The sequence below is a fragment of the Bactrocera neohumeralis genome, chromosome 4 (assembly GCF_024586455.1).
Source record: "Bactrocera neohumeralis isolate Rockhampton chromosome 4, APGP_CSIRO_Bneo_wtdbg2-racon-allhic-juicebox.fasta_v2, whole genome shotgun sequence".
NCBI classification, from domain to species: domain Eukaryota; kingdom Metazoa; phylum Arthropoda; class Insecta; order Diptera; family Tephritidae; genus Bactrocera; species Bactrocera neohumeralis.
Window position 1 is genome coordinate 15527394 of NC_065921.1, and position 27033 is coordinate 15554426.

General features: G+C 36.5%; 3 protein-coding genes across 5 annotated transcripts in view; 2 read left to right on the top strand and 1 right to left on the bottom strand.

The window, feature by feature from the left end:
- The window catches only part of LOC126756172 (uncharacterized), a 43187-nt gene extending 22437 nt beyond the window's left edge, over nucleotides 1–20750 (top strand). Inside the window, exons 1-8 of one of the 2 annotated variants that reach the window (XM_050469030.1) lie at nucleotides 10139–11682; nucleotides 16486–17766; nucleotides 17834–18181; nucleotides 18252–18569; nucleotides 18686–18836; nucleotides 19018–19223; nucleotides 19795–19978; nucleotides 20060–20750. In XM_050469030.1, coding sequence (XP_050324987.1) covers nucleotides 11541–11682; nucleotides 16486–17766; nucleotides 17834–18181; nucleotides 18252–18569; nucleotides 18686–18836; nucleotides 19018–19223; nucleotides 19795–19978; nucleotides 20060–20369 — 2940 coding nt within the window. In that variant the 5' untranslated portion in view covers nucleotides 10139–11540 and the 3' untranslated portion in view covers nucleotides 20370–20750. Of the gene's footprint in view, nucleotides 1–10138; nucleotides 11683–16485; nucleotides 17767–17833; nucleotides 18182–18251; nucleotides 18570–18685; nucleotides 18837–19017; nucleotides 19224–19794; nucleotides 19979–20059 lie in introns of those variants that run through there. The other variant, XM_050469029.1, reaches the window with a different exon arrangement.
- A 2083-nt stretch (nucleotides 20751–22833) lies between these two features.
- Nucleotides 22834–24169, top strand: LOC126756181 (endonuclease G, mitochondrial). The gene is made up of 2 exons (XM_050469041.1): nucleotides 22834–23120; nucleotides 23189–24169. The coding sequence occupies exons 1-2, from the start codon at nucleotides 22977–22979 to the stop codon at nucleotides 23999–24001; spliced, it is 957 nt and encodes a 318-aa protein (XP_050324998.1). The 5' UTR covers nucleotides 22834–22976; the 3' UTR covers nucleotides 24002–24169.
- LOC126756176 (T-complex protein 1 subunit epsilon) lies at nucleotides 24162–26786 on the bottom strand. 2 transcript variants are annotated; one of them, XR_007666551.1, is made up of 5 exons: nucleotides 26535–26786; nucleotides 25062–26043; nucleotides 24844–24998; nucleotides 24325–24785; nucleotides 24162–24265 (listed from the first exon to the last, which is right to left on the bottom strand). XR_007666551.1 is itself a non-coding variant. In XM_050469033.1 (4 exons), the coding sequence occupies exons 1-4, from the start codon at nucleotides 26640–26642 to the stop codon at nucleotides 24408–24410; spliced, it is 1623 nt and encodes a 540-aa protein (XP_050324990.1). In that variant the 5' UTR covers nucleotides 26643–26786; the 3' UTR covers nucleotides 24162–24407. The 2 variants fall into 2 exon arrangements, 1 of the variants encoding a protein (XP_050324990.1); XM_050469033.1 differs by having other exon boundaries at nucleotides 24162–24785.
- Between the last annotated feature and the right edge of the window lie 247 nt (nucleotides 26787–27033).

The window sequence follows — 27033 nt, forward strand, 5'->3', positions numbered from 1 at the left end:
ACATTCGGGATGTTGGGTTTGTAGAAGTTAACTCAGACTTCAGATTCTGTTTGAGCTTGACTTTCCTACTTACTGGACATAATCCTCCAAATACATTTTTGCATAAGAGTTTCGGCTACGAGGTCTGACCGAAGACTTAATTCTGGTAACATTGAGAGCAGGAGCCCTTGGAGTTCGCTCCAATCTGCTCATACGAACTGGACCTTCGGGGAGTGTCGTGGTTGTTTTGGTTTAATACCCGAATGTGGGCAGAGTGTTGTGATCACTCAATGTTGAGTTGCATTGTAACCGGATGCCGGACCCAACACATGGCAGATGTTTTAAATGGGCCTCGAACCCCACCAAGGTACCGATAAACGCATTGATTAGATCCGCTGTACTTTGGAACACCGAGGATTAAGGCCGTCACCGGCAGGTAGTCACGTTAAACACACCGGTTGACACCTTATTCAGAGTATAAGAAAAATTGTTTTTACGACATTTAATAGGTATCCGATTATTTTCTATTGGGTTCTATTTTGTAGATGCTTTTCACACAATTTTTTTTTGTTTTTTTTTTTTTTGTTTTTTTCAAAGAGATTTTACAAATTATTAACGTTTCTTATCTGTATAATTTAGATATGATATACTTATATGCGATCTGGCTCCCAAACCAATCTAATATGGAGGAAACTTGATGCTATTGCTAATGAGGTCATACATCCCTTTATCACAGTTAGAGAGCTCTAAGCAAGCTCTAAAGAAAACTGCAATTCGGAGCAGTAGTTCTATTGCTACCTTGATGGCAGCCACCTCCGCTTGAAATAAGCTGTTGTCTGATAGCCTGAAGATAGAGTTGACGGATAGCTCCCGACAGAAGACTCCATTTTCTACATATTAAGGGCATTAACTGTCATGTTACTGTTGTCCTTAGTGCACCATAGATACAGATAAGAGCCGTTCTTTGAACGCCCTTCATCTGCTTAGCCAGTGTAGCTTTTTCCGAGTGTCTTCTACCAAAAAACGGCCTCAGAAATCATGATCTACAACGACTGCTTAATAGAACCAGAATGCAACTTTTGGTAAGAGGCTCAGCTTCTTCATAATTTTTTGTCTACAGAGGGATCGATGCCTTCCTATCACTATCTCTTCAATGTTTGGCTTTCGTGAAAGCTTATTCGCACTATTAAGAATAAGCTACATGTACAGACATTTTAAATACCATAAAGTTTCTTAAAGGATTATAAAAAGTTTGAGAGATAAACTTTTTTCTTAGAAAAAAATAAGCATTCTTGAAAAACTCAATTACCCACTAGCTCTCAACTAGTACCAAAGTAGTTAGTCCATCTATAAATATGCCTACACATTTTCCCAACAGCTTCAGTTAGTTAAAATTTATAAACTGTTTTTGTACACGTAAAGAGTAGAATTTAACTTTTATAATTGCAAAGTAGCTATTAAATAAAAATTCGAATGCGGCAGCTGCCACAGCTACACCCCTCTATATTCTAAACACATATGTATGTAAGTGTGTGTGAGAGCCAAAAACACATTCAAATTACCGGCATTGACTGATTGATCGTTGAAATTACACGATTGTGAACAATAAAATAAATTCCACTTGTGACTTTTTTATGCCGTTTTTAGAACAAGCTGGAGTTTCGAGTGCAATTAGAGCGCAAATTTGGGGTTTTGCGGTTCTTAAATTGTTATTTAAACAATTAAAATTTTCAAAATGTTGGCTGCAATGGGAGTAACTAAATAAAATATAGTTTAACTGGTTGTTGAGTACGACAAATTTTTGTAATTTTTTAATTAAGAGTAGTGGGCTCGGGCAAATTATAGTGCTGTATGGTTACTAGGTAGCTGATGAAGTTATTAAAATCACTAGAAAATATATAAAAAATATATTTAGAGTATATATAAATATGTAAGTTTCGTTTAAAATCTACATAGACCAAAAAAGGTTACTCAAACTAACTGAGACTAACTGAAATGTGGTAATTGTTATACTTATGTTGCTAAAGCCAGTCAGTGCAAAATTTAAGGAACACTGAGCCATAGAGTAACCACGTCAGCCTTGTAAACAAACCATTAACCTAACTTCAGACATTCTAACTGATAAACTTATCTCTGCAAACTTCAAAATTAAACCGATTAACTATCCCTGAAGCTTTTCTCGCTTCAGTAGGATTCTTTATGTGACTTTTATTAGAGATCTTCTAGTCTCGTAAAGAAAATCTAACATATCGTCACCTAAAATGGAAAACAATGAATCATCAAAAAAATCGAAATTGAGTTTTTTACTGCTAACGATTCACTACATCATATACATATATGTAACATACAATTTTCAGCTCGAATGTCAGCTATAACCAATATATAACCAACTTATAACCATTTTATAACCAATGCTCTAGTTTTTTTCAATATTTGTGGTTTCGTTGTGTGTGTTGGTTATATCGTTTTCCTTCGCCTGTAAGCTGACGTTGCGTTATTTTGCATTTTAGTTGACGATATATAAGATTACATACATATTACTTCGCACTTCTATTATCTATTCACAATTTCTCAGCAAAATTATCATTGTAAGCGGAAGTTAATCACCAAAGTCATGCAACAAGCATGTAAACTTTAAGTTGAACTTTTATCTTCCGATCACAAAGCAACAACTCCAAATTACTTAGTCTCAAAACCAAGCAAACAAAACACAGAAAAATAGTAAAGTGAACTGCTCAAGTTGAATGACTCATTCGAAGACAAAAACCAAGAGCATAACAAAGCTTTCAGAAAACATGAGCTTTTTATGCCAAATTCAAAAGTGTATACAAAGCCAACCGAGCAACCTGCAACCGACAACAACCAACAAACAACTATAAAATTATTGCGAATTTTTCTCGAGCTAAAAAAATATTCAAATAATAATAATGAGGTTGCTTGCAATTAATCAGTGTCAGTTTTTTTTCCAAGAACTAAAACTGAGTTCAATTTTTTGGTCACAGCAATTGATGGTCTTTTTGTTGTTATTGTTATTTTTTTATATTTTTTTTATTTTTATTTTTACTAAATAAAAGCGTTTTTATGAGAATTAATGTTTGAATGCAGGGGTTGCTGTATGACTTCATAAACGCTGATACTCACATATACGAGTACAGGTACCTGCATATACATATACCTGTACAGGAATGTATGCGTGTAAAGTTCACATATGAGCTAATAGTGATTAATATTTATTTTGATTAACATATGATTTTGTTCTAAGTCAAGTGTTGACTTCCCTTTTGTTCTGCTTGTGAATATTTTGATTGTGACATCTCGAGTGTGACGATCACGGAAAGCTAACATGTCGCATTTACATACATACATACATATGCTTTTTTTATGTCATATGTGGATATTTGAGATGGTTGAGAGTATGATCTAATATAGTTTTCTACAAACATATAATCAAATATCAGCATATATATGTACATATATAAGTTAACTAACCACATTTAATTTACAAACCAGATTAATACTAGTGTGTATGTATTTAAATATATATAAAGCGACATGACAGAAGTACATATAACCAGGAAAATATGTATGACTAAAGAGGGTAATAACCATGGCACTCGCCCAAGTAAACATTTCGGATAAAAGTTACTTCCCGGTGATACAAAGCGTTATGACATAATCTTACTTAAAAGCCATTTATAAAAAATTATATACCATACACATAATTGGAATTACATATAAAAAATGTATATGCAAATACATACATACATATATGTATATGTAAGTAAATATATTCTAAAAAACTATTTCCACCGAAAACCATCAAACCGCAACATACATAATGTATGTATGTTCTGCTATGTCTCATCGCCTGTCTTCACATGCCTTCAACCAGCTCTAATTAAAATGTGTTTTAGATTTATTTTTTTATTAATAAATTTTGCATGCAAATTCATGTGCCATTAAAATATTTAAATAATTTTAATGACATAATTAAAAGCTGAATGGCGTAAACGTGTTGAGTCGGGTGGGAATGTAAGAAGAATGAACTGAGCCAATAATAGTGTTCTAATATTGCGAATATGGTTGGAAATAAGCTAATTTAATTGAATGCTAAGTTAAATATTTTTTTTTTTAATTTCGGATCAAACTTTTATTTGAAATAAAATTTATAACTTCTTATTGATCGCTAGTAAGAATCTTCCACTGAAAAATTTTGTCAGTAATGTTGCAAAACGCCTCCGATAAATTTTAGTTATGCAAAGGCTTAACTCGTTATATTTTGTTGATTTTAAAAAGCTGTTTTTAATTAAATTTTTACTAGATGTCAAGTTAAACCTGACAAGAAACCCAATTGACTTCTAAAGCTTAAAGAAAGTCTGCTTTATTGCTTCAGACCATCGACTTCAAATAACCCTACAAAAAGTAGTCTAATGCTGTTAAATCACAACTTCTTTGAGGCCATGCATTGTTGCAATTTCTTGAAATAATCGAATCTCCAAACTTTTCTCGCAATAATTAGGTCGTTGCACGTGCTGTATGGCAGGTAGCCCCGTCTTATTTGAAACAGATGTTGTAAAGATCAACTTCTTCCAATTGTAGCCATAAAAAGTTGGTTATCATCGATCTGTTGCCTCTCCATAGACAGTAATAGTGTCAACAGCTTCATTTCTAAAGAAGTACGGACCGATGAATTTTCGTCGCGCAACAATCGACAGTTTTGTTTATTTACCGCACCACTCAGATGAAGGTGAGCTTCATTGGAGAAGATGATTTTCTTAAAAAAAAATCGGAATCGTTTTCAAGTTGTTCCAAAATCATCAAATTCACAACGTTTACGGTGATCCAATGGCTTCAGCTCTTGAGTGAGAACAATTTTATATTCTCGCTCAAAATTCGCTAGAATTCAGAAAGAAAATTCACTTTCGAAAATTTTCAACAATTCGACGAATAGCGAGCACGGGAGGACGATTATTACGACCATAAAATGCGAAAAATGAATAAAATTTTAATTTCAGAATGATTATTTTGGAAATAAATTTGAATAATTTGTAAACGTTTGTTTTTGCATATATGTATCTTTCCATGATGAAATTGTAAACATTACCTAATACAATGAAAAAAAAATATACAAATCATGATATATAAAAAATAGCCGAAGCGACATTTAGAAATCAAATCATCCCTATTGCAAAACCTAGTATTTGCCGAAAATATAAGCTTCGATTTGTTTCAAAACTTTTGTATTCTTTTCATAATTAGTTTTTCGATTGCAGTGGTTATTTGGAAAGGTAGCACGCGGTCACAATTATTCCTAAAATTTTTTTAAGAAAAATTAAAAAAAAAAATTCAATTTTGTTTGAATTACAGCCTTTAAAATTGTGCCCTCTCAGTTTAATCAGCTAAATAAGTTTAACTTAATATTAATTTTTCTCAATATTAGATTTTTAAAATTGACTGCTGTTGCACTTTTTTTTTTGATTTTTTTGTTTTTGCATATTTTTTAAATTTCACGCTATACAATGCCTTTCCTGTTTTCCGATTTTATGAAAAATGTAATTATAACGGGCCAATCTTTTCTCACAATAATTCGGTTGTTGCACGTGCTATGTGGCTCATTTTAGGGAAAAATTCGCTATCTTTTCGAAAAGTCGGCTATTTTGAAAATTTAATTTTTTTAAACAATCGGCGATCATTACAGATAAATACGTCTGTTTTCTTTAGCCAAGGCGGCAGTCACTGCAGCAGTAGTATATAGCACTCGAACTAAATGAGTAATTGAAAGATTTTCCATCTCAGAAAACTAAAATATAATGCTCCCGCAAGCAAATACCAACCTTCAGCCATAAACTAAGAAAAACCAGTGTTGCAATCCACATTGCTCATAAATACGCCCTCATTGCCGTGCATTGAAACAAAAGACTTAAGCCACAAACCTAAGCACTTTTTTATTTTTTTTAACCGCTTCGACTGTTCTTCACAGTTTACTTGCAAGCACACGCCATATCTTCTGCGAATTCCTGCAATTACTCACGCCTATGAGCAAAATAATAACAATAAAAAGTCATAGACCTCAAACCGCGCAAAGTCGCTTATTTATTACCAAACAGGATGCGTATACGCACAGGTGCCCCGCCAAGGTAAATCCATGTAATAATCAAACGCATGAGTGACTGACACTAAAACAACAAAAAACACACAATACACCGTTGACTTTGATGACGAAATAGAGGGAGGCATACATAATTAATGCACGAAGGTTCTAAAATGTTGGCAAGCGACGCCGCTAGTTGAAGTGTGAGCGCGTAGGTGGTGGAGAAAAATCTGTAAGAAGCGCAAAAAATGCTTGTTTTTACGTGTTATAAATGAGAAATCAATGTTTCAGCGCCTGTAAGGAAAAAAATCAAAACAGCCACACATAAAATGTACATATGTATATGGCTGTTGTATTGCTTTTGCGCAAGCGCAACATTGTATGCAAATTAACTGCAACGCAGGCAGACAAGAACGTTTGCTGACCGTCACTGCCACTGCCAAATGGTCAGAAAACTGTTGGAAAACAGCCAGCATGTGTTTTTTTCGGCTCAGCAAAGCTGCTGGTAAGCTGGAAAATCTGTCTGCCATCAAGGGAACGCCCGCAGCTAGTGCTTGTACAACTTTTGTTTTTGTTGCTTGCAATGTCGTTGCTGTGATTTTCTTTTTCTTTGAACTCTAACGGAAGTGACACTCTGTGGCCGCTGCCGGTTAGCTATTTGTTGTTTTGTCGGTTGCCAATTCTTGTTTATGTCTAGGTTGTTGCGCTGCTGTGCCGCTGCTTTTCTGAGCGCTTGTGTTCTACTTGCTGTAGTACATACTTACAAGCAAAGCATGTAAGCATATTTTCTGCCAGTCATAATCATGTTCTAAGTGTCTGCCACTCCACCGCATGCCTCTTTTTCGCATATGCTTCTTCTTCTACATTCATACATCAAATTATGACAGCTGCATTGCACTTTTGATAGATTTATCTTCTCGACAATTTGACTTGTGTTTGAGAATTTCAACATTTCCCAAAGCGTTAGTTATTTGAATATTGCTGTAGTGTTGAAATTTTCCGCCCAATAACGCAGTTAGCGAAGCAAGTTTGTTGCTTGAGTCTTTTGTTTGCATCTCACGGAAGTGTAGCGTCGCAGTGAGGTTAAGTACAAACTGTCCAGAAATGAGACAAATGTCTTTATTTATGGCATTTCTAAGCAAATTTTTTATATTCCAACAATTTTTTTCTCCGTTTAGTCATTTTCCAGCAAACTTTTCAGCGTAATATGTAAATAAAATCGCTTGTCTAATTAATTTGTAGCAATTTAATGGTGTTATTGTGCAAATTTAATTAATTTTAAATTTTAATTAGCAAATAATTTTTATATTTAAATTGTGTATTTTCGTTTTAACGGCAATAAATTTTGGTTTTGTCTCATCTTTAATTGCCACACGCACTTTGGCTTGTCGCTCATTCTTTGCCTGCTCGGTTTTGTACTTTTTCCTCTAATTGTTCTAAAGTTTCGTGGTCATATTTTCTGTGTACAAAGCAGTTTTCAGCGCATTGTTGCTTTGTTGTTTATTGGTATTTGTTACTGGCTTGGTTGTTTCCTTGTCGCAGTTTTTACTGTTGTTCTTCTTCAGTTTGGCGGTAGGCTGTCAAGCTGTGGCTCATTAACTGCGGCTGAGGCTTCCTGTTCGATTGCGTTTTACTCCATACAAACTATGCAGAGTATGTGTACTTAAACAAATACAACAACAAAAATGCTATGGAATTTAAAAGCTTATGTGGCCATAAGAAAGCTTAAGAGCTTTTTTAAAGCATGCTTAAACGAGTTTTCCATGCCTTGTGGAGTAAAGCAATCATATGTGATACTCAAAAATTTATTTCAGGAATAGGAAAATGTTATTTGATATCAAATCTTCCCAATAAAGCTCACCTTGAATAACTTTAATAAAATTCTCTCTAATACTGAGCTGACTTTCAGACACAAATTACTTCACTTCATTTATGTTATTTTTATTGCAAGAGATGTTCGAATGATATATTATATATTTTCTTGAATCCTACAAGCTGATATTTATATAACTTGCGTTGTTGGTAGTCTCCCAAAATGCTCTTACCACGTTTCTAATATTTATAATAATTTCATTGAAAACAGCAAGGTTTCAGTCCTAAAAATTAGTTTTTTTATCAAAATCGAGTCTGGCATTAACACGCTTCATAACCAAAACATTAATCGGAATGGTTTAGCTCTTAAGATGTTGGAATTATTTGCTCCCTTTCGATGTTATCGTCATTAACAGAAGTCTAGGTGGATGGACTAGGCATCTTTTCGATGACTTCACAACCTCCACCAAATGTTTTGTACCACTTAAATACTTGTGTTAGAGTTAAAGTAAACCGCCCGAAACTCTTCTTCAACCTTTTTAATGATTCCGTAGCCGTCATTCCATTAGAAACAAAAAATTTTAAGCAGACCCAGTGTTAAATTTCTTTTTATCCATGGTAAAAATTACTAAACGGACCTTTCGTCATAACAAACAACTGTAAAACACACGATAATTGACATAATATGGAGATCAATCTTCACACAATCATACAAAAAGGGTTGCACCAATCTTAGAAAACAATTTTTGTCAATTGGGTTTGCGCGTGCAGTTCATATGGAATAATTCGCGTCAGACTTAATAAGATGGTACAAATTTAGTTACCAATTAATTTTAAGTTCTCAATGGCAAGCAAATGAATTTTAATAGCTGATCCATTTCGAGTTTCTCTACTCTTTCGAAAGAATATTCTTTGGCTTCTATTTATTGAAGATTATCTCTTTCAAATGTTGGTCGCGGCTACGTCTCAGATGGTCCATCCGTTGTGTTCAATTTTCGATGACTCGTTCGAGCATTTCGACTGATAACTGGCAAATGACACGTGTGAAGTTTTGCTTCAAGGTCAGATTGTCCGCATAAATTTTAGACTTTAATTATATCTGCAGGAAAAAGTCTAACGGTGTGATATCACGTGATCTTTGTGGCCAATCGACCGGCCCAAAACACGAAATCATCTGCTCACCGAAGTGTTCTTTCAATAAATCCATTGATTGATGCGATGTGTGGAAAGTGGCGCTGTTTTTGGAACTTTTCAAGAGCCCAAGGTCGAGCGGCTTCAGTTCTTGCACAAGTTGTATATTGTACGCTTTGAATTTAAGGTCTTGACGTAAAATGCACCAAGTCGTTCCATACGTCAATCGAAGTTGCTGTCAACGGCGCCGAATACACGGTCTTCGTATACATTCTCAGTCACAGCTGCTATATTTTCTTCACTCCATTCTATTCGGTCGAATATTATACAATAATGAATGCTGGGTCCCAAGATGGGCGATGGTGTTGCGAATAGTACACTTCGTAGGCCGATTACGTTAACCATAAGTTGAGCGAAGCGAGCGAAACACATTTTTTACAGAACGTGGATTGCCGTATTGAAGTTGAACGATTTCTAAACGTTGTTCAGTAAATCTTTTCATGATAAAATGTCAAATAATACTGAACAAAAATAACATGACACCTTGATACGACTCACGCGTGATCTGTCAAAAACAGGCTATTGAAAAAATACTGTTGGATTACCATTATATGTCAATAACCTTCAAACATACAACCTTTCTTAAGTAGGGACATAATACGCCGGAATTAACTCTGTATTACATGATATTTTTAAATACTTTAATGAGACCAATGATCCTATAAGACTGGTTGTTAGTACTATATATGATATAATACAGAATGCACCCATTTTTCGAGGCGATACTGATATGATATTATAACTGTTTACAAACTCATCATCTAACCAATACACGTCTCATCTGGTTATGTGAAAAGAAATCCCCAAAGTGCGATTATACTTGAAAGCTTCATAGAATGTTCCCACACACACACATACATACACTTCTAAGCATACATATACAGCCATAAATAAACATATGTTTATAGCAGCGCAGCAAAATTCGCTTGCCACCAATTGGCGCGGGAGTTGTAAAAGCTTTGCGGCAGCGCCACAATTCAGCTGCGCAGCGCGGCAGCAGCACCGAAAAGCGTGTGATATAAAAACAAGATGCGCAACGCCAAAAGCGTTCAGTTGGCGGCGTGACATTAGCATTTGCGCAACCGTAAAATTAGCAAAATATTCTCAACAAAGCATAAACGCACAACAAACTACGAAAAATAAAGAATTTTGAAGAAATGAAAAGCGGAAAATTAGAATTCAGATATTAATTTAAAGGAAGTGGCAGCAAAGTGAAGGAAATTAATTTGAAAAAAATATTGTATGCGCGTCTAAGCACAAGCTTAAAGTTGAATTAGCATAATTGAGTGCCAGCATTAATACAACAACAACAAAAAGTGTTGAGAGCTCATAAACTGTGTTGTGACAAGAAGAAGGTGCGTGTGATTTCCGAAAAAGCGCGCTCCGTAGTCTAAATAAACGCCGCACGTTACGGTTAATGCACGCCAGCAGCGCCTATATATACATACATACATACTTATGTGTGCCTAATTATTTTAGCATATTTTTTGGGTGCACATCAAGTGTATGAAAATTGAAAAATTTTGCAATTTGCATAACAATCGATTGGCGCGGTGACCGGCACAAGGATAACGCTGCACGCAACCACACCAAACGCCAGCGCCGAACAATAAATAATAAAAATTAGAAAAAAATTATTCAAAATATTTATACAAAGCGTAATAAAAGTACGAAATAAAACAATTTATTAGCCAATTGTGCTTGTGGCGGCGACAAATGAAGATTCACATGCGGCTTGCGGCACGGCGACGTTGACCGCACCACGAATGCGCTGTGACATCGAGTGCCTAATGTGTTTGACATTCAATTTTTTTTTTCATATTGTTAGTTTTGTTTTTGTGCTGAATGCTGTTTACATGTGTATAAACAGCGATTTATTGTGTGGGCTGGAGTGAAAAATACGCGTGCTTACGTAATTGTGGAAAACTAAATTCATTATAAACTGAAGAAAAAAATTTAAAAAAATTCAAACAAAAAATAAATAAAACAAAAAATTAAAAAAAAAAAAAAAAATACAACAAAAAATACAACAAAAAATTTAAATACAACAAAAAGCCAGAAAAATAAATAAAACAGAGTTAAAGCGCAACAAAAACCAAAATAAAAACTCCAAACAAACAATTCTTCTCTTTACTGCTGTGCGTTCTAAGCTCTGCGTTGCATTGTTGTTGTGTGCATTACACCCAATTTTCGATTACATTAGACAGCGTATTACAATTGTTGGAATTTTGTATTTTTTTGCGCGACGCATGCGTGATTGTTTGTTCTTGTTGTTTGTCACATAGTTAAATTAGTCGCTATTAAACATCGAATAGCACGCACATCGATTGTCACTGCCACACACATACAAACAAACACACATACATACATATATACAAATATACGTAGACTTGAATTGAACATTTTTCGCGCTCGATTCGCCTACACACCGTCACTCGCGATTTAGTGCAAAAGTGTTGTCGTCAGAATGCGGTTGTGCAGCAGTTGGGTTGCTGCCTGGCTGTTGTTGGCCTACTGCAGCGGGGCAGGCGTAGTGCGTGTTGCGGCACGTGGATACACGACCAGCGGCAGTGGCGGCAGCACCATCATAATTGTCGAGGATGCAAAAGGTAGGAGTGTGAAAGCGAAAAATATAAGAAGAATTTGTATATAATCTGGCAGACAACAAGAGAGGCTCTCAAATTGTTGGAGCTGAAAATTATCTAGCCTGTATACCGGTCAAAAAACAGTTTGAATAATCACAACCAATATTTTATTTGAAACGAAGTGAAAAAACTGAGAGGTCTCAACAAAAAAAAAATTTAGATCGAATATCCACAGAATTATTTGGCATACAAATTTTTTATAAACAAAAAAGTTAGTGTGACAGTTTAAAAAAAGTCGATTTTCGAGAATTAAAAAAATTATTGTATCGCTTGTTTTGACATTTTCTGGAGATTATTTATACATGTTTCAAAAACTCACATAAAAATTTTTGAAAAAAAAAAATTATATATTCTTTGAATTATACGAGATCTCCGACGGCGGTAAAAAAAGATCCTCCACTTTTGAAGTGATTGCGGTCTTCTCTGAAGGCGAAACATAAAAATAAAAAATACTTCTTAAATTAGCGGATATTTTCTGTAAAATAACCAACGATCAGAAAAAATTCAAGATGATCGGATCTTTTGCCTTTGAGTTATCACTGCAGCAAATTCGAAAAATTGAACTAAGCTGCTATCCCTTAAATGGCTATAACTTCAAAACTATTTGAAATATCGAACATCGATTTTTTTTTCAAAATTTCACACCAGGTGTGCTTTTTAAAATAATAAAAAAAATTTGTTTGCCTATACAATACTTGTATATTGTATATATACTTATATATTGTATCTGCCTCTCTTCGCTTCAGCTTATAATTTTTGACTCAGGCGTCGCTTAGCAGATAATACTTAAAATAGTTCTCATAACGTAAAAAATAATAGTAATAATTCTAAAAGAATAGCCAACATACGATTTTTTGTAATAAAAATAACTTCAGTGCCATCTGTCGGACGTAAACACTCCATAAACACACTTATAAAATTAAAGGCTCCAGCGTTTACATTATACATAAATTAAATTATAAAATACTAAACTTTGTTGCCCAGGTTTTGAAGTATACCATGTATATGATTACATTACCGTTGAAAGTGAAATTTATTACAAACTTTATACAAAAAATTACACTAACATATTGGTATAATTAAGGGCAGTGCTAACTAATGGGCACATTTTGCTTAACTGATTGAAATTTTGGCGTCAACATATCAGTATATCTAGAACTGGGTCAAACAATTATTTATAGTTTTAGTAAAATAAGTGAATTTAAGAAAAATACGTTTATAAATAAACGTGTAGTTGCATGGACAGGCCACTAACTAAAAAAAAAAAAACAAAAAAAAAACACATCAATGAAGAATGGTATGTTAATATTTTTTTCATATTTAAAATATACAAGCTATAAAATTAATTATTGCTTTTAGAGTTTAAAACATCCAGTATTACTTATATAGAGAAAACTATAAGATATAGTTGATAAATCACCAATAAAGAGGATACAGGAATGTGATTTCGAGACATAAATCTGAGGCAGTCATTAATATTACTTAATAGGTGGCCTTAAGTTAGAGGAGATAAGAGAATATACTCTGTTTAACTTAATCGACACACGACTTTGTGTTTCTATCTAATACTCCTTTTATCTCGAAAAGATGACTAATTATTAAAATTAGCTTTAGTTATAATTTATATTACGATAACAAAAATTTTGGGGCCAAGGCTAATATGCTACGCATAAGAAAAATATCATTGATATCATTGAAACTTCTAAACTTCAAACAAGTCAGAGTGTTTTTTTTTCACTTAAATAACTTTTAATTAATGTTTGTTTTAGATTCATAAGTTATTTTCATTTCAATGAGAAATAATTTTGCTGACTGAAGAGGAATATAACGCTTCAAAAATTCATTTTTCCTCAAAAATATATTCCTAGGTGTAGTTAATTGTATCGACGTTTTACATACATATGTTTCCAAATTGTAATTTGCTTTGTCCAGTTTCGAGATTTTATTTCAAGAGCTGAATAAATGTTTCCCTTTGCATAGTATATACATATTTGTACAAAACTATCATTATAATAATTTAAAATTATAAATAAAATAGTTTTAAACCCTTTTTCCGATTTTCTATTAATATTTTTCTTAAATAAATGTACTAACGTTTAATTACAACTGCTTGTTAACAGTTGAAATTTTTTGATTTTCTAGTCAAGTCCACTAAAACAGAGTTGAAAACCGTAATACCACAAAAAGAGTTGAAATGTGACAACACTTCAACCATTAATATTTTCGAGGAATTGGGTTGATATCGATACCGAATTTCAAAACTTCGACCAAGCCTTTAAAAGCCTTAAAAGGGATCTTAAACAATAATATGGGATTGAGTGTTTCAAATATGGCAGAAAGTTCATAAGCACAAATTTTTACGAGAAATTGAAATGTCTTTTTCAAATTGAAATACCTAAGTCAACTTAAGCTAATAGAATGTGTTGCCACAGTATGTTTGAAATTGTGTCTCTTCCTTAAAATTAATTCTAAGGATATAATTTTCAAAAAATGTTACTTTAAGTTATATTAATATATATTACTTTTTCTACCGGTTTAACTGTTTTTCAATCGTTTCGATTAGTATATATATTATTCTATAACAGGAGAGTTAAATTGTGGTTCTTTAAACATGTTATGAGATGAAGGTTGATCTGTACACTATGGTGTCTAAGACAACTACATTAGGTCAAAAGTTGGCGAATTGCGGCTGCGAAAATACTTTAGGGTTAATATAAGTTATGTGGGTAAGTTTAGCGCAATGGTTCTACGATTTCGATCTCAACACTATTATCAGGGAAAAAAATAATTTTCATTCTAAAAATAATGGTCTAAACCAAACCCAAATATGGGTTGTTCCCGTTCTATCTACAAATTAACGATATAGATCGCACTGTAAAAATGGCTGACAATTATTGCAAATTTTATTTACATAGTCAGAAAATGTTCAGAGTTTTAAAAAGTTTATGCAGATTGAAGTAACAGAATATTGGAAGAGACTTTGCTGCTCTTATTGCATTCTTTCGCAGCCAACTTCACACTTAACCGCTTTACCGTTATATATTTGAACAGCTGAGGGCTTGTTTGTAAGAAATTTTTTTAAAATATTTTTTGTTTGGTGCCTTAACGAAGGTGGAAGAAGGAAAATCATTGCAGTCTAAGCATTGCAAAAATTATGTGATGTGTACGGAAAGTCCTCTTTCAACGAACAAAGACCATCATCATCCTCGTCCTGCTATATGGGGCAGAGGCATGAACAACATCTGATGAGTCGGCGTTACGAGTTCTCGAGAGAAATGTTCTGCTGAAATGAAATTTTCTTCAATACAAATTCTTAAGTGTACTATGTTATGCAGTTATAGTATATCAATATTCAACTTAAGATGTATGAAAAACGTATAGGAAGTAGAGAGAGAACCAGAGATCAGGACAAAAGATGTATAATATTACTCGTATAAAATTATTATTAGAGTTTCTATTATTCATATGAGATCAAGGATCGTACGTCAAAAGCAACCTGCTAAACCGATTTTAAGCCCGTGTTTTTTTAATTTGGTATGGTATGAAAACTCTCTTTATAATTGAACGAACAACCTCAATTAAGGTCAAAACTGTATTTATTTATTTTATAAGAACAAAATTACTCCAAAGCAAGACAGTAGGAAAGTATTTGTTACAATAATAATACCAACACGCATATTTTAATGATACCAAATTTATTCTAGAGTAAAAGTAAAGCTAAAAAGCTCTTTCTCAGTAATTTGCAAGAAAATTGCAGCGTTTTTTTTTACACCTACTTTTCCTTCTTTGGAAAAAAAAACAGAAACTGAGTTTGTTAGGTCAAAAGTGTTTGACACAACGGTCACTGTACTTGGAATGAGTTTATAATAGGCGGAATTAACTACAAAAATAATGACCTCAAAAATGCGTGTTGAAAAGCGAGTAATTTTTCTAATTTCTATAATACCGCTGCGGCAGTTGGTAACAAAACCTTAAAGAATAATATTAATTCTTCTGACTAATGCGGTAAAACAACAATAGCAACAAATGTAAACGCATTCAAGCGGGTGAATATGGCGAAGCCACAGTTGGCAAGCAACGGATGCGAAAAAATTAAAAAAATAGGCAGACTGACTTAGCTGTGCATATATTTACTGTAAGCAAGTGTTTTACTCAGCATATCCGCGAAATAACTGCAACAACACTTGCGAAGAGTATTATTTTTCTTTAGTAACTGCGAATTTTCATTTCATCTGAAATAATTTTTGCTTAGCGGCAGAAACGTCTAGTCATGCCTTGCCTATTACACAGCTGTAATCATAAAATACATATCTACAAACATACCCAATACTCTATAGTTTGGCGCCATAAAGTAGTTACATATGTTTGTGTGTAAGAGTAATGAGTAGCCCAAAATGCGTTGAATGAAAAGGGAAATAATTTAAAGCGTTGTATCGGAAAATCTGCAATTGTTTGGGCTTAACGCCAACTTTGTTGTCTTGTTGTTGTTGCTGTCAGCATACATAGGTGGTATGAACAATCAAACATTGCTAGCGTTTGACCTTCGCGTTACGCTTGTGACCACCATAGACGGAACGTGTTTTACACGCAAGCGTCATGTTCCAACAGCATCAATGAATTGGAAATCCCCACCGCATGCAGCGCCAGCATGCCACAACGGAGGTTTTTGACAAAAAGTTATAAAATGTAGAATTTTTGTATACCCAACTTTTCACTATATAACACTCCATCTTTTCCTCTCTCTATATAACTCTCCTTATATTGCAGCCTGCTTCCGACGCGTGTTGGCTGGCAAACGCATTTCGCCACGCTTTGTACGCAGGACATTCGCATGCGAACGCGTCGAGGATTGTATGCGTCAGTGTGGCATCGAGAAGCGTTTTATGTGCGAAGGTTTCAACTATCGACTCGATCCATCCGGTCATGGTCAGGGCGATTGTGAACTGATCGAGATACCATTGGCGCAAATTGACTTGTACTCCAGTTCGAGTCAACGCGACTCGAATTTGCTGCGACATCCCGATTATGACTATTATGAACGTGATCGTAATGCGCCGCCTAGTTGTAGACGTACGCCATGTCGTGAGTGTTCGAAGGGTGGCACACTCAGTAGTCCACCGCTGTATTTGAAACCGAGCGGTTGGAGCGATAAACCGCCGTATCGTGAAGAGCATCATTATTTGCCTTCACCGCCAAGCGCCAGCGGCTATGGTAGCGATGAACATCGTTATCACCCACCAAGCAGCACTGCCATTGATCACTATCATCCGTCGGGACCACCGCCACCATCTTCATCGATTTCGTATGATCATCGACCACCGCCATCATCGTCTTCAGAGTATCACCATTCAAGCGCATTTGAGTTCTCTTCGCATGGTTCTTCTTATTTTGAGCATACGCCACCGAGTGGTTATGGTAGTAGCGGCACCGGTTCTGGACCAGTGGATCGTTATGACTACATACGTCCGGACGAGCATCGTTATCGCCCAGACAGACCAGATCGTTGGGAGAGTATACCAAGTAGTCCTGGTTATGATGGTGCACATTATCGTCCCAGACCGGAAAGCGATCGCTTTCGTCCACCCTATAGGCCGGGTCCCGACTACTCGCCGTACCGTCCTGTCTCGCATGAAGTAAGCGGTCCATCCGGTCCACCAGACTCGTATAGACCGGGACTACCACCACCACCACCACCATCGACGCATAATTATTTGGATCGTGATGGACCACCACCTAGCGGTTACAAAGGTTCTTCTAAATTTGTGCCCTACCTGATAGGCCAGGAGAAAGACTGGGGCAGTTATGGCGGTAGCTATGGTGGCAGCTATAATAAACAGTCATCGTATTGGGGTTTGAATGAGCATAATCGTCGTAGAGATCCGCTCGATTTCAATTACTTTGAGTTAGGTGGCGCAAGACCTGGCTCACAACGTGAACCGAACTCAGTGTTGAGTTATCCTGGTTCCAGTTATGGCGGATTCGGTTCGGAAGGATTCAGAGATCGTCACGATTACAGACACTCGTGGACACGGCGTCCAGGCCCGGATGGTACGTTGAGTTTTAGTACAATTACGTGCACATACTTTGTTGGTTTACACTCCATTTACTTTTACAGAATGCTCGGCGAAGATCGGTGAGGGCTTCCGACTGCACAAAACCGCAATAAAACATTCCACCACTGTGCCAACACTTGTGGAATGCGAACAATTGTGTTCGGGACAGGATGGCTTCATCTGTCACACCTACAGTTACCGTTACAATCAAGCCGGCCGCGATAATTGCATGTTGTGCGATCGTCCCATCAACTCGTTGGATTATTACGTAGACATTGAACCGGACCGCGATTATGACATATATTCTATGTCTGATGATTTGGATGTATGTCGAAATCCATCACGCAGCGATGAGCCAGGTCATTATGGCGCAAGACCAGGCACCGCGCTCACAGATCCACGTAATGCTCGTACGTATTTTCGACGTTTTATGTTTGACACATGAAAGAAATTTTACATTTCCTTTCTTTTCTTTTACAGAGTGCTTCTTCCGTGCCATCGATGCAACACGCTTCTACAAGTCCATTGTGCGCGACTCGTTGACCGTGCGTTCGGTCGGCGAATGTGAAATGGAATGTATTAAATCGGTGAAATTCACTTGTCGCGCCTTTGCCTATCGCTACGGGCAGCAGCGTCATGCCAGCGTCATTGATAACTGTCAGCTGAGTGATTGGCCGGTGCGTGACATGGACAAGGGGCGTCATCTAATCCAGGATGCGGCCTTCGATGTGTTTGAGCGCGCAAGTTACGGACATGGTTGTGAAATACAGCCGATTGTGGATGATAAACATAAGAAATGTTAGTGCCAGCTTTGTGAATTTTTACTCTCTCACTCGCCCTCTTTTGCTATCTCTTTTTCACTGCAGTGTAACTATTTCTAATGGCTTGTTTGATTTCTACTTTAATATTTCCAGCGGTGTGTTATTTGGGCTATGGTTCACCGGCTAAGCTGCTCTCCACAGCTATTAAAAAAGTAATATCCGTACCTTCTGAGCTTGCTTGTAAGAAGGAATGTATACGTTATCGTGAAACGACATCCTTCAAGTGTTACTCCTTCAGTTACGGGTAAGTTTTGGCCTAGATTCTCAAGTGTTTCGAAGTTTTGGAAAAAATTCGTTGTGATCTTTTTGATCTTCTTGACCTGATTTTGCTGAAGGTTCTTAAAGCCCGAAAAAATGATTTAATCTTAACTTAATAATGTATATCCTAGAAGATTAATAATGTATAATCTTTTCTCCATTGTTAGTTCTCGTGCCACTTCCTACAACTGTGAACTCTCCGATCTCGATCAAACCGAATTGAAATTGAATGTCCATTACACACATACAGATGATCGCGATTATTGGCTCTTCGCTTGGAATCCTTTCGATTGGACTTGTCGTGATAAAGTGAACACTATCGGTGGATCTCGTGTGAATAACGACCGGCGTATGGATATATTCCGTGAACCGGGTAAACTGAAAATTCTAACCTGTTGCACCTCAGTACTAGTGTAAATAACAACTAGTTGCAGTTGTAAGGAATATAAATACATATATAATGAAGAAATAAAACCGAGTAATTGTCTAAAGAAAATACAAAGCAAAATGCCTTAAGTCTAGCAACTTTCTGTCAAATGGTTTATTTTAGGTGGTGACAAGCTAACAAAGAAAACAACATAGATTAATATTAAGTGAAGTAGCATGTAAACTATTTGTATAGAACATACTCCCAAGATAGCAACCCTTGTAAGATAGCAAACATTACTAAAAACAATTAACGATTTGTGTAAATAAGTACTGATCCCCAAGTTGTATGCTGGTACACATAATACCCTCTTAACCATATTGCCTTTAAGTCGCTCAAAGTTTTTGTATAACCGTATTGTATGTGACAACCTAACCATTTAGTACCAGATTCCAAGTAAATATAAATAATATTGCTATTACCTGGTATTGGTAAATCTAACAAACAAAAAAGCACCTTGAATACACAATATTGATTTCTCAACAACAAAAACCCTTCTTAAACCTAAAAACTTTAGGAGATGTCGCCTGGCGTCATTATACCGTCACCGGTAAGGCATGTCGCCCGAGCAGTCCGTGTGCGAAAAATCTCGTAACTGGTTTCTATTCGTGCGAAATCGAAGGCGGTGAGATTGGCTCGTGGGATTATTGCTGCAAGGCTGAACACCCCTGTGGCTACTCGCAGGGGTTCGATTATCCATGGTAAATACTTAGATATAATAAATATAATTAAAAATAAGTTAAATCTACGCAACCACTAACTAATTGTGCCTTAACCCTCAGGTGCTTTGTGGGCGATGAGGCCGATCAGTGGCGCAAATGCAGTGATCGCTATTATCCGGGCAACAAAACGACGTCTATCACACATTCCAGTTTTAAGTTCGCATCGCTGAAGGGCGAGAAGAAGAAGCATACGCTTGACAGCAGCACAGCAACCAATGAATATCAGCGACCACCGCGACCTGGTGGCTTGCAGAGTTTGAGCGATTTTACCGCCGCGCGCCTATGGCCCGTTACATATCTTTACAGCGAGGGGCCACCTAATTCCACCGAGTTTAGTAATTTCGTCGACTGCAACAAGGAATCATGCTAGCGCCGCGCCAATCAATTGGCTTGGGATCCAAAAAAAAATTTATATATATATATTTTAACTTCTAGTTGAGTTAGTTACTTATAGTGTTTGTATTTTTTACTCAAAAAAATTAAAAATGATAAAAAATATTAAGAATTAAATTTAAATGTGATTTGCTAGGAGATTTGGAATTTTTGAATGCCAGTTATTGCATTTTTCGAAAAATTTTAATTTGCAAAAATAAAAATAATATAAATTGATACCCGTAGATCTAACTCTAGATGTTCGGCTAGCACTAAAATGTACTATTAATAATACTAAGCTTAAAACAAGTATTAAAATGTCGCTTCCAATGTAGTTTTGTATTTATTTAACGTGAAATAAAAATTAATTAATCTCAAATTTGTTGTCAATGTGGATACAGCGACTCGTTTAAAAATATCAAAAAGGCTTTTTAATGTGCAGAGGGGCATTTATCGAGATAATAAGCAAGAAGATTATTAAATATATGTAATCACGATTTTCTACTCGACTTGTACTCCTGCTCTCTGAGAGCACTCATCAGAAACTCGGTATAAGCAAACTGTGGGACGGCATTTCAAGCTCCTTACATGCAGCTGCAAACGAAACCATTGGTTTTCGGAAAAGGCAAAAATTATTTGATATGATGAGGAGTGCCTTGTCGCAGTGGTGAGAAAACATATTGCCGCAGGTGGAGAAGGACCTGGTTGCACTTGGTATCTCAAATTTGTGCCAAATAGCGAAAAGAAGAAACGACTGGCGCGCTGTTGTTAACTCGGCTATAACCGCGTAAGCGATGTCTACGCCAGTAAAGAAGAAAATTATAGCTGTTATGCAAACTGATCGATCAATGTGAAGTCCTTGTATGAGAAACCTTTTTAATTGACAAAATATCATGACGAAATTTGGCACAGATTAATACCGAAGGCAACGTTATGATCAACGAAAAAATCGTTTGGATCGGACTACTATAGCATATAGCTGGGATACAAAGTGAATGATCGAACTGAAGTTCTTGTATAGAGAACTTTTCCATTTATCGAGATATATTCACGAAATTTGGCACGAGTTATTGTCTGAAGCTCCAATATAAGTATCCGAGCAAATTGTTCAGATCGGACTACTAAACCATATAGCATCCAATCAAGTGACCGCTTAAGCTCGAGATAAAATATTTTTAAACCCTTTTATGATATAAAATGCAACTGTGTAGTTTATTATAAATCCGCTGCAACCGAAGTTAACGGTTTTGCTTGTTTTTATTATGTTTATATATATACAAGAAACCGAAAAATACTTAATTGACAACATAACCTCCAAAATATAAAAGTTTGTTAAATAAATTAGTTTTATAATAATTGGCTCAGACTCACCAGCATGAAGAAATGTATATCGTCGTCTCTGGAGCCACATCTAATTATAAAAGCACAAATTACACATAATTAAATATATTTTTTAATTATTATTTTTTTTTTAATTTTATTTTTTTTATTAATTTTTTTTTTTTTAATTTTTTTATAATTTTAACTTTTTTATTGAAATAAAAACATTCCAAATTTGCCTTTTTTAGGATGTTAAACACTCATACATAGATTTGAACAAATAAATATAAATATGCTGCTTTCTTTTCATTTTATTAAAACAAATACTCTTCGCTCACACGAAACAGCGAGGAACACAAACACAAATTATGACATACGCTTATTGGAAACTAATTTCATTGCTATAAATGCACACACGAACACATATTTTTGCATTGCCACAGTAGCAGTGCTTGCCGAACGCACAAAACACATACACATATACTTATTTGATGGGGCTCCTGTGGGCGCACCAAAACTTAATGATTTTAAACTGATTTTAATCGGCATTTTACGCATTTGCATTCAGGATATTGAGAAAACAAGGAAATACACCTTCATTAACCGGAAACATTGCTCCAATAAAGGATAAACCACTTCATCACAAAGCCGGCAGCCACAAACAATGCCGTGCAAAAATTTCCACTTGCAAACTGGGCATTGCGCTCAAAACACTTTTCAGCACTTCACTTTCACATTTATTAACGCGAATACACAAATTAACACTTGAAATATATAAACAAACCACTTTAATTTAACAAAATTAATCTCGAGCGACGGAAGATGCACAAAAACGTATAGCGGATATCACGAACTGTCACAATAACCGCTAGAATGCGCAGTTTGAGAGCCAACAGACGCTGTGCTGTCAGTGAGGCCACTCTGAGTTATCGATAATTCATATGTCGATAAGTATTGAAGAAAGTGTGAACAAAACAAAATAAAAGCAGTTTCTTATAAAAATAATTTTCTTTTTTGAAAAAATTAAATGAAATTGTATAAAGAAGTAAAAAGTTAAGGATCAGGCAGCTAAAATGCAAATCTATGTATTAATTTCAAGAAATTTTCATTATGCTTATTGGCACACAGTGCACTTACAGCTGTGCGCTGTTGGATAACCCCAATCAGCTGTTAGCCTGCAGGTGAACTGATAAAAGGGAATTCACGTGGGGATAAGTGCATAATATGCTTATATTCAAATAACAATTACTGCCATATATGCTTATCTAAATAACTGGAAAAAACAATGAATAAAAGAATAGTTAGAAATATCGTAGTATGTGCGACGGCCGCTACTTGTGCCTACTACACGGGTAAATACGTAGAGCGTCAACAACTTGAGGCGCCACACACGGAGCAACGAACATTTGTGCAGGATGCACAGCAGAGGGTGAGAAATGCTTTACTTACAAAGTGCAACATTTATTTTCAACAAAAGTCGTTATTTTCTATCGCTAGTTTGAACGTCGTCCCGGACTACCCATTTTCGGTACTGTCTCCGCTGCAGTGCCAGTGCCTGCAGAAGAAGTGAACCTCACCGCCACACCAGCGCGCATTTCGCAAATCATGAAATACGGTTTTCCCGGCCTCGATCACGTACGCTCCTATTCCGATTTTGTGCTGTCCTATGATAGACGCAATCGCGTGCCACATTGGGTTTTCGAACATTTAACACCCGCATCGGTGGCGCGTAACGACGCGGTGGATCGTTCCAAATGTGACTTTCGTGCCGACGAAAGTATACATCCATTCTTTCGCGCACAAAATACCGATTACCGACGTTCAGGCTACGATCGCGGACACATGGCGGCGGCGGGCAATCACCGGCGTCATCAGAAACACTGTGAAGACACCTTCTTTCTATCGAATATGGCACCGCAAGTGGGACAGGGTTTCAATCGCGATTCGTGGAATCGACTGGAGATGTATGTGCGTAAATTAACGCAGACCTATCCGAATGTGTACGTGTGCACGGGGCCATTGTATTTGCCGCGTAAAGAAGACGATGGCAAGACCTATGTGAAATATGAGGTAATCGGCGCCAATACTGTGGCGGTGCCGACGCATTTTTACAAAGTCATTGTGGGTGAAACGGCCGATCAGCAACTGGATATGGAGGCGTACGTAATGCCTAATCAAGTGATCAGCGACGACACGCCACTGCAGGTGTTTCAAGTGCCACCAGAAACGGTGGAACGTGCAGCTGGTCTACTCTTCTTCGATCAAGTGAATCGTAAGCAGCTTAGGCGTATCAACGGCAAGAAAGCCTGAACGTAAGCAGGCCTAACGGGTTTTGTGCAATTAAAAAGTGGTTGAATATCAAATTTGCCAGAAAGTGTTTACTGTTGTTGGCATTTTAAGTTTGAAATGTTCCTTTATATACCAGCGTTGTACTATACTTTGTAATTAGTTATACAATAAAAACAAAATATTATTTAATTTGTTCCTTCTTTTAGTACTTTATTAATTAAGCAAACAAATTATAATTGTTCAACGGCGCAAAGGAGCAGTATTCTTGTAGGTGCGCACGCGTCCCTTTAAAACATAGAATCATAGTGAGTTATTAAATTTTTATAAAAGTGAAGCAGACGTACAGACGGTAACAAATGCGTTTTAAGTATATGATGAGATGAGTTTAGTGTGTTTATGGTATTAATGCTGTTTGGTTTTCGCACATTTACTGGCCGTCCTTGGAGCGTACATCATCAATTTTAAGTATCATCTTCACTAACTGTGTCGCGAGGAGGATCTGTTGTTTCTTGGAATTCAACGATTCGACTACATTATGATTCTTCATATCAGAATCACCGGACAGCATGCAATCCACACCCAAGCTGGGGCACTTCTCTGAAACTTGACGTGCCTTCAACTCAGACAATGTTTCAATGGGATGCAAGCCGCTATTCTCGGCTAAAGCCAACGGTATGTTCTCGAGGGCCACGGAGAAGGCACGGAAGGCATACTGCTCCAGAGTGGACAACTGATCGGCCTCTTTGGCAACGGCTAGAGAGCAACTGATTTCAGCTGCACCACCACCGTAGACAATGCGATTATCCTAGAATGAAAATTATAATTTAGATCATATAATTTGCGAAAGCTTGTAGCTTGGTTACCTTAATCAACGAGCGTACAACACAAAGTGCATCGTGTATAGAACGTTTGGCCTCGGCAATGATCATGGCATTGCCACCACGCAGGAAAATAGTTACAGCCTTGGAATTCTTGCACTCCTCAATAACCAACATTTTGTCCTTGGACGTACCGAAAGCTACAAAGCAAACATTTATTAGCAAAATGTCATTAAACAAGAAAACAAGTAGACTTTACTCACATAGTTCACGCACTAAACCAGCAGTACCCAGCTTTTCGGCTGTCAATTCCTCGAAACGTGGTACGATTCTGCCACCAGTGGCAATAGCAATCAATTCGATTTCAGGTCCACCGACCCAACGAACCGCAGGCAATTCGTGTTGCAGCAACAAATGGTTGGCTTCATCATCGAAGCCCCATTGGCAGATGGCCAAAGTGGCACCAGCGTCCTTAACTTGTTTAACCATATTTACGAATTTCTCCTGTTCGTATTCACGCAGCGCACGGTAGTCTTCGGCCGAAGTGACATCCAACTTATGCTTGGTCTTGGGCTTTGGTGGTTCAAATGGGCAGGTGAGTATAGCAAGCTTTACATCTTTCAACACTTTCGGCATTTGTGCATGGCTCATGGTTTTGTCGACCACAACACCTTTCACCAGCATCGAATCCTCCATGCGACCACCAACTTTGGTCTCAATTTTGATCAACTCGAAATTCACATCACGCTTCTCAATATCAGCCACGTTCAACACAGCATCCACGGCCATGGTAGCCATTTGCAAATGGCACTTGTTCACAATTTTACTGCCTAGTGTAGTCATAGCAATCTGTACGAGTGGTTCCTTATTTTTGGGATCGATAGGGAATGGTTCGGCAATAGATTCTAATTGTCTAACAGCGCACTGAGCGGCCAATTCGAAACCATCAGCAATACGAATTGGATGAATGCCACGATCAATAAGGCTTTCAGCTTGCTCGAGCAAAGCACCGGCTAAAACAACGACGCCAGTAGTGCCGTCGCCGATTTCGTCATCCTGTGATTGTGACAATTGCACCATGAGTTTGCCAATCTCGTGATCGACCTCCATCAATTTCATTATTGTGGCACCATCATTTGTTACGGTCACATCGCCATCTGCGCTAACCATAATTTTATCCAAACCTTTTGGACCCAATGATGTTTTCAGCGTACTAGCGATTTGGCGTGCGGCCAAAATGTGACTCTGTAAAGCAAATATGATTCTAATTATTGAAAGGAAGATTGAACTCAAGTCAAATGTTATTAAAATAAAATTAATATAAATGATATGTGTTTGCAATTTACTAGTACACCGCTGAGTCACAGCGTCTTTAACCTCACATATGCACGCCATTATTGACGTGACGTCATATGGACACACCTGATCGGTTCTTCACAGAATTTATAGGATTTACGAACAAAATAATTAAAATTTTGAGTTTATTCATTATTTTAAGCACTTTTTTATAATTAAAACAAAAAATTAGCAATTTTTCGGCAAAGTATCATTGAAAAATTAGTGAACACAATAGCAGCTGCTACCGTCTGGAAATTTCGGGAGCGGTATCAAAAACATTAGTCACTCATATAGTAATTTAGCACTTATGCTGAGAATTTACACAAAATCTTTCTTTATTCACCAAATATATTAGTTAAATATGTATTTTTTTGTTTTTGAAAAGCTATTGATCCAACCTTGATAGCATCGGTTCCAGTGATGCGCTTTTCGCGTTCTTGTTCACGTAAAATTATAAAAGGACGACCGTATTCGTCGAAGGCGATACTACCCGGGAAGGCGGACATTTTGAGTTAATTTCTCGGGCTTGGATTCGCTGGATTCACGCAGATAAATTTTCGCACTTTTTGGACGCTGTGAAACAAAAACCACGAAATTTGAAAGGTGAAAAAATTCTCACAAGACTACACGAATTGAACCGGCTGAACAAACGTCAGATTTTCGGTTGTCAGACATGACAGTTTTGCGAATGGCAGCACTGGCCACTGCAATGATGCATTCGGTGAAATAAAAAGTTGTGCAAGAGTTTACAAATAATTGATTTAATAGACAACTACTATAATCTTTTAATTTTGGTTAACATCATTATTAATGTTATTCCACGACTTACACGAAAACTTAAATTCAATTTGTATAGGCATTCGATGCTATTTTCCAAGCGTCAGGGCTTCGTGCTAA